The sequence below is a fragment of the Jatropha curcas genome, chromosome 8, assembly GCF_041381405.1.
Source record: "Jatropha curcas cultivar XTBG-Jc1 chromosome 8, XTBG_Jcur_1.0, whole genome shotgun sequence".
Lineage (NCBI taxonomy): Eukaryota > Viridiplantae > Streptophyta > Magnoliopsida > Malpighiales > Euphorbiaceae > Jatropha > Jatropha curcas.
The window spans coordinates 9,541,934-9,550,459 of NC_143158.1; the positions used below are offsets into that span (position 1 = coordinate 9,541,934).

The following is an 8,526-nucleotide window of genomic DNA, read 5'->3' on the forward strand; positions in this document are numbered from 1 at the left end:
AAATTATGTATCGTAGTAAAATCCTTAAATAAATATTTAAGGACCCATTTGTATAATAATAATATATTAAATATTTGTGAATAATAAATATGAGGATGAAATAGTAATAGGCCATAATATCTTCCAATATCTACACTAAATCAGAACTTGCAGGTATTCTCTCCAAATATTTATTTTGAACGGTAATCTGTGTGGCGAATTCGGTTTTTAGAACCAGATTTTGAATCGAAATCGGCCAGAATCGAAATCATAATGGGATTCCGGTCTGATTTTAGTTCTAAGTGTTTTTTAGAATCATGCACCGACAGTTTCGAGAAGAACTAAAGGTTTTGACCACCTATTAGAACAAGTGGTTCCAAGTGTACAAATCAACAATTTGAATTGGCCATTCTGAAAAAAATTTAAATTTTGATTTATAATGACTTGAACCGACAGTTCCACCGGCTCAAACCAGTAGTTCCAACTGGTTCCTCAATATTTTTTTTTTCAAAATTTTTTATCAAAATCTCAAAATTAATCCCCTAACAACTACAAACGACTATATTAACGGTTAGTTTTAAGGGTATTTCTAGAAGTTAGATTTTTGGATTTACTAAAATACCTCATTATTTTTATTCATCCACCCACCAAATTATTTGTCCCTACCCTCCAATCTCTTTAAACTCTCCAATTTATAATTATTGTCCAAACTATTATCAAATAATTTCTCCCATCTCTAATATTTCTCCTTGAAATTGTTCAAATTATTCTCAATAATATCTTCAATCTCTAATTATTCTTTCTAATTCTTTTATACTCAATTTTCTCTAATTATTCTTTCTAATTCTTTAATACTGAATTTTTGCAAGTTACATGTTATTATTCTATAATAGCAAGTAGAGTAAATTCAAGTTCCTGCAAAGGGCAAGGGAAAGGTTGGAGAAAAAAAATTAAATTCAAGCTCTTTTTTAAAAATTTTTTAAATTTATTTTTAAAAATTATTTCATAAATATTTAAATATTTAAATTTTCATAAAAAATATCCTCTATTTTTTTATTTTAAAATTATGTGAACCGCCAGAAAATTGGTTGGAAAATTGTCTAGAATCATTGGTTTTGATCAGGGGTAGACCCAGGCCAGCGCCAAGGGGGCTTGGGCCCCCAAATAAAAAAAATAATTTTTAATGTAAAAATTCTTGAAAAAAAAAATATTTTAGTTCTGCCACGCATAATTAAGTAAAATTATTTTTTGGCCCCTAACTATTTGGGTTGATGGTACCATTAATGAACTGTAACCATAATCATAATTGACTAATTTCAAACCAAAACTAAAACCATCAATTTCCGGTTAAATTCCGATTTCACATTATTTGTAATCGGAACTGTTGCCACCCCTAGTTATCTCTCCTTACTACTTTCATTATAAATTGAGGACTTTGAGAACCAATTGGCTATCTTGGCTAATTTTACATACACAAAGAAATCTAAGAACAATTGTCTTTCATTTAAATCTAAGGCCATGATCGGTATGATGTAATCAATCATATAATGGAAATGGAAAATCCATTATATATTACATTATTTGATTAGATTTTTTTTGCACAGTATAATGTAATTGAGATTATATCTACAATCTTCTTTACTTAGATTGATATAATATTCATTACTAAAAAACACATGTATTATCCATTACATTAAACACATGTAATACCAATTATATCAAGCTACCCTAATAAAAAAACTTTACAATTCAAGGCTATTTAATACTACCACCTCACCACCACAACCACCATCACCGCTCCACCACCTCCACCACCATCTCAACCACCACTACCACCACCGCTTGATCACTGCTCCACCATCCTACCACCACCACCACCTCAACCACCACCGCTCCACCTCAACCACCGCTCCCACCGCCACCATTGCTCCACTACCATCTCAACCAGCACCACCACAACCACTGCTCTACCACCTCAACCACCATTGCTCCATCATATCACCACCACCACCACCTCAACCATCTCAACTACCACCACCATTGTTACACCACCACTACCACCATCCCCATTGCTCCACCGCCTCCACCTCAACCACCATCATCACCACCATCATGGTACCACCACTACCACAACCATCACTTTGCATCACTGCCACCACCACCACCACCATTTAATAAAATTATATTTTAGTGTTTAATACGCAACACAGATTAAAAATTATATTTTATTTTTTATTTTATTATAGGAATGGAAAGAATATAATAAACAACCACTAAAAAGATCAAAATATCTATAATTTAATATTGTAATTTAATTTTTTCAATGAAAATATATGAAAAAATTAATTTCTAATGAATTAACTTTTATTTTGTTACATTACATTTTTTCGACTTACCTTCTTTTAATTTTTTAATTCAAATAAATTTATAAGTCTAAATGGACTTTAATAGCTTAACATAATGAATAGCTTTTGGTTTTGATATTTCTTTTGTATTAATAATGATGTGGTGGCGGTGGAGTGGTGTTTGACGTAGCAGCAACGACAGTGGTAGAGTGGTAGTTATGATGGTGGATTGGTGGTGGTGGTGGTGGAGTGGTGGTGGCGGTGGAGTGGTGGTGGCGGTGGAGTGGTGGTGGCGGTGCGATTGGTGGCGGCGGCAGTGTGTTTGGTGGTGGTAGTTTTTAATTACATTACATATTTACAAACAAACATGAAAATATAATGATGATTATATTTCATAAAATTTCTCAATTATATTATGAAACATAGTAATGAAATCTTAATTAAATTCCATTCCATTATAATTATCATTACATTATATCTTTGATTACATTACATCCAGCCAAATATAGCCTAAGGTTATATTTGGTTTAATATGATCAATTATGTAATGCAATAAAAATTATATTACATGGTTGATTGTTATGTTTGGATAAAATTTTTTTACTCCTTAACGTAATGAGTATTACAAGCGTGTTTATCATTATTTAAAATAATGTAACAGTCATTGCCATCCAAAACCTATATAATGGCCATTCCATTATTATCCTAAAAAATTGAACCTTAACTGAACTTAACCTCAAACTCGCTATCACCACTAGTACCGCCACCACTCCACCACCACCTCCTCAACCACCAATACAACCACTCCATCACCATCACCATCACCACCACTCAACCGCGACTCCACTATCACCAGCACCATCACCAGCACCACCACTTCACCATTATCATCACCTCATTATTAATACAAAAGAAATATTTGAATCAAAAGCTATTCATTATATCAAGCTATTAAAGACCATTTAGATTTATAATTTTATTTAGCCGTAAAAATATAATGTAATAAAATAAAATTTAAAATTCATTAGAAATTAATTCTTTTACATGTAATTCATATATTTAGTTGTTGTGGTGGCATACTAATTTACATTATATATTTACAAACAAAAATAGTAATGAAATGCTAATTACATTCCATAAATTTTTCAAATACATGACCAAATATAGTAATGAAACATTAGTTACATTCCATTACAATACATTTTTTATTGTATTATATCTTAGATTATATTACATTGCATTACATCCAACTAAGCATAACCTAAGGCTACATTCAATTTAATGTAATCAACTATGTAACGGAATAAAGATTACATTATATAGTTGATTGAGATGTTTGGATGAATTTTTTTCGTACTCCATAATGTAATGAATATTATAATTGTATTTACCATTACTCAAAACAATGTAATAACCATTCCATCCAAATATCAATGAGATCATCATTCCATTATAATCTCTCAAAAGTTAAACTCTAACCAAATTCCATCTAAAACTCTATCGTTCCACCAATACCACTCTACCACCACCACCTCTCTCTCTCTCTCTCTCTCTCCACCAACATCCCCCCCCCCCCCCCACAACCTCCCATCTTCCTCACCTTTACCGACTACATTTTCTATCCTTGGATTGATGGCCCAAGGCTTATACATCCACGCAGTCCCAAACTGATGTGCATTGTCTATAGAAACATAACCCAAGGACTTGGCCCATTTTAGACCGAACGATGCTTTTAGCATGCTCAATTGGACCATCTGGAATTTGTGAAGATATTGGATAGCAACAATGCCCCTAAAATCAACCGATAAGCCTAGCACGAAGGATAAAGCAAAAATGACTAATGCCTTAATAATCCAAACATCGAACGCCTCAAAAAACTCGATCAATATCTTTCCTCTGAGGATGGATGAGTCAGTCAGTTCGACCAGGTTCATTATCAAGAGCCTGGATCAGATCGGTAAGTTTTTCAAGACAGTCCATTGATATTGCTACCAACTCTATCATGCATCAATCCAAAAACATACTTTTTTAAAAAAATTTAGTTATTTAGGTCTATTTAGTTTATTTCGTAGAAAATTGATTAGGGACCAATTAACTAAATTCAAGAATAAAAACTAAATGGGATTAATTTTACGAGATAATCCAATAAAATTAAGCAAACAAAACAACATTGATTTAGTTTGATTTTCCAATTAAATCTGAAATATGATCGTCCTAGCTTACAGTGTGAAGATTTGAATGGTCCAATTAAGTATTTCGTCCCACTCTCTCATCTCTGTGTCTTCAAGGCATCAAAATTCTCTTTTTTTCTTTTTAGGGCTAATCTACAAAAATACCCAAAATTTTGAGCCTTGTTACAATACCACTCTAAACTGACTTTTATATACTCTTTGTACCGTTGGACATTGCTATTTTGAAATATAGATATAATAGCACTCAAAAAATAATTTAGAGTTATAATTATGAATAAAAAAAATAATATTGTGAGCCCCACTTCTCAACCTTATGTTAACTTAACCCAACCAGTTAACTCATCATTTTTATCACAAACATCACAAACCTCTCTCTTTCCTCTCCCTTTGTCTGCTTCTTCCTCATTATCGACGACACCAACTCCGATCCAGTTTCAAAGTGCACAATCTTAGACCAACAATATATGCTCAACCAAGCAAAAGAAGACTAAACAATATGTTCAACCTTTACAAATATTCAGCTCTTCGCACTGGTGACAAAAACCTTAAAACCCCAAATTTGGTTTCCCATATATGCAATGCTCTGAATGGCTTACATCAAGGGAAATATATGGGTAAGCAATTAATCTTTTTAAACATTCGGAAACCATAACCTTTCTTTCTATCAACATAATCTTTGAAAGTTGCATCTAATGAAAATTCTTATTTATTTAGAACATTCTTCTGCTATGCCAAAAGGGGAAACAAAATTCTTTCAAGCATTATGCAAATTGCAGTTACATGTAAGCAATTAAATAAAATGAACTATATAATCCTTAATATATAATTAGACATATAAAGATGCGTAATAGCAAAATACCCAAGGGAAAAGCAATAAAGCAAAGGAAGTACATGAACAGCACAGATAATGAAAAAGAAGGAGAGAGAAAGAGATGGGTAACCAAGGTTTATTATAAAACGGTGAGTTTTGATGCCTTACCTTAAGGTAACCAAAATTGAGAAGTGAAACCCACAATATTATTATTTTATTCACAATTCTAACTATAAATTAGTTTTGAATGTTAATATATCTATGTTTCAAAATAAAAATTTCTAAAATACAAAATTAATTTAGAGTAATTTAACCACAAATCGTTTAAAATATTTTTATAGATTAGGCCTCTTTTTGCTCTGTTCGTTTTTGTTATCATACGTTCACTCTCCAAAGAATGTTCATCACGGCTTTGTAAAATCATTACTGTCCTCAGAAGTCATAGCTTTTGTTTAGATGAAGAGTCATGTGATTTTAATCAAAAGTCTGTCTCGAAAAGGTCCTTTTCTTTCTTTTTCTTTTTCTTTTTTTTTTTTTTCCTTTTTTGGTTGGTACTTGTTGCTGGTTGTTGCTCTCACATCAGAGGACAAATATACATTGATTCTAAAAAGTAAAACGTTTGTAGAAATTGATTTTTTTTTCTTTTTATCTTTTCTAATTGAAGAAATTGATATTTTTTAAGTATTATTTTAAGTGACAGCCCGATTTTTTTTAACTAAAAGGTGTTAATTTATTTTAGATCCCATTGGACAAAATTAATTGCTTTTAATTATTCTAATAGCTATCCACTGATTTCTCTATCATTTTATAATCCTCGAAATACTAAATATTAAATAAAAAATTATTAGTGAACGTGATATTAGGTTCTAAAGAACAAAAAATTTTAAATTTGCAAAAGATAAAATGAGTTAATTATATTAAAACGAAATAAATTTGAATCTTTACAAAAAATTTGGATTTTTTACTGTAGCAATCTCTTTTATTTAATCGTTCAAACAAAATATTTTCTATTTAGTATAAAAATTAAATTTGTAAACTCAATGGTCCTTAAAATTAAATCAAACTAAATTATATTTAAGATGAATTTTTAAAGCCTAATTTTATACATTTAATATTTTCAACAGCAGCCTTTACCTGTTGCTCTTTCTTTCCTTTTTACTTTTTTTTTTTAATCTTTTATTTATTTTAATAAATCAATTTTTTCTATAACATATTTGACTTTTTCTTTTATTTTTATTATTGTTACTTTATCTATATATTTTTTATTCATTCTTTATAAGGGTAATCCCTTGTTTGTGACGGTTTATTGTTATATAAAATATGATATTTGACTTCAGTTAATTGAAGACTTTATATCTTGATTTGAAGTGTGGATCCTCGCAATATATTTCTCTATTGACGCTATTGATGTATAGTAGCGAAACAGATATTCCTCTATTGACACTATCGATGCATAATAGTAGAAACTTATCTGTATTCGTCACATGGTAAATTCTTAGAAAAAGAAAAGTAATCCAGATATATAAGTTCCAGAAATTACTATTTTGTCATCCAAATTAATTAACAAATTAATTATTACTAAGAAAATTTACATCTTTTATCAAGATCAACTTAATATTATATTTTTTAATTTCTTTTCGTTAAAAAATCAACGAATCATATTAGCTACTAATATTAAAATTTTATGTCTAATTTATATAAATATTTATAATTTTTATTATTATTATTAATGGATTACATTTTAAAAAAAAAAGCCTAATTTTATAATTGAATATTTTCAATAGAATAAGGGTAAAACTATTCATTGAAGAATAAATATTTCATAATACATCACCAAATTACTAATTGAATGCTACAATTTTTAAAATTAAATTTTTTGGAAGATAAACAATAAGATAAATCCGCTTAATTACAAATAGATAGAAGAGTTTTAAAATAAATTCAAGAGAATTTTCCTTAAAAAATAAACAAATAAAAAATTATAATTTATCCAACTCCTCCACTGCAGATCCCCGTTAGCGAAACCGGAAATCTACAGAGAATCCCAGCCGTCGATGCTCCATCATCAATCTCAGCGTCAGCAGGGGGCAAAACCCTTCCGGAGGCAAACAACACCCGTCCATCAACTCCATTCCTCGGCTGCGCCACCATCACACCCTCAAGCTCCGCCGCTGCATTACTATACAACGCTGCATCCCCAAATCTCCGTTCAACTTCAAGAAACTCTCCAAGCGAAGCCGGTTTAGCTCCACCATCACTACAAAGCCTCCACCATCTTCGCCGCCGAAGAAGCTCCACCGGAGCTCTTCTATTTCTCTTGGTCTTGATTTCCCGATTATTAACGACAGGTGACGATGCAGCATCAGTCGCGTCAGTGTCACGCGGCTGAGAAGCAGCTCTGAAAGTAATGGCAGTAAAAGTGACGCCCATTAGAGTACCTAAAGTGGTGCTTCTATCATGAAAGAAAGATCCTGTGGACTGCATCAAAACCAGAAATTAAAACATAAATCAAGTGAAAAAATAATTTCTAATAATAGCTACCTCAGTGTCGAGATCGGAGGAGGAAATGGAGGAGTTGGTCGGAGAAGACGGTGGCGGTAGCATGTCGTTTGTCGGATCTAACATCTCTCCTCTGTTGTTTCGAGCAGAGAGGCCAGACAGAAAAGAAAGTGAGGGATAAGGAATTCTAATTTGGGTACTGTTCTTGAAAAGCTTATTGAACTAACATGTTAACTTGTTATGTGTAAGTTAAATTATTATATATTTCAATTGTTGCATTAATCACACCAATTGTTATTCAAACTAAAATTTCATACTCAGAGTTATAAAAAATTTTATTCACAATTCAAATATAATAAATAAAATTTATATTATCATTACTTTTTTTATTAGTTAAATATGAAACAATAAGAAAAAGAAAACTTAGACACCTAAGTTATGAATATTAACGCTGTGGTTACACACCAAATTCAATTTTGGTGGATCATTCATCTTTCACATAAGTGAGAATACCGATCAGACCACGTATAATTAATTTTAAATAATTATTTTTAAATAATGCAATAAGTATTTTATAAATTAAACATATTTTATAAATTAAATAATAGTCGACTGTGAAGTAAGAATTGTCGGGCAGCCCTAATTCAGGTTGAATTTAATCACTTAATAGCTCAAATAGGAGTTGAACTAAGAATTCTTT

At 31.0% G+C, this 8,526-nt stretch overlaps 1 protein-coding gene across 1 annotated transcript; it reads right to left on the reverse strand.

The window, feature by feature from the left end:
- Positions 1-7,165: 7,165 nt before the first annotated feature.
- LOC105645309 (uncharacterized protein At3g17950) lies at positions 7,166-8,065 on the reverse strand. The gene is made up of 2 exons (XM_012230878.4): positions 7,869-8,065; positions 7,166-7,805 (listed from the first exon to the last, which is right to left on the reverse strand). The coding sequence occupies exons 1-2, from the start codon at positions 7,950-7,952 to the stop codon at positions 7,314-7,316; spliced, it is 576 nt and encodes a 191-aa protein (XP_012086268.1). The 5' UTR covers positions 7,953-8,065; the 3' UTR covers positions 7,166-7,313.
- Positions 8,066-8,526: the final 461 nt, after the last annotated feature.

Coding starts and splice junctions, on each gene's coding strand:
- LOC105645309 (XM_012230878.4), bottom strand. CDS start 7,952: ATGTTAGATCCGACAAACGACATGCTACCGCCACCGTCTTCTCCGACC. Junction 7,806..7,868: donor CCTCCGATCTCGACACTGAG/GTAGCTATTATT, acceptor GTTTTGATGCAG/TCCACAGGATCTTTCTTTCA.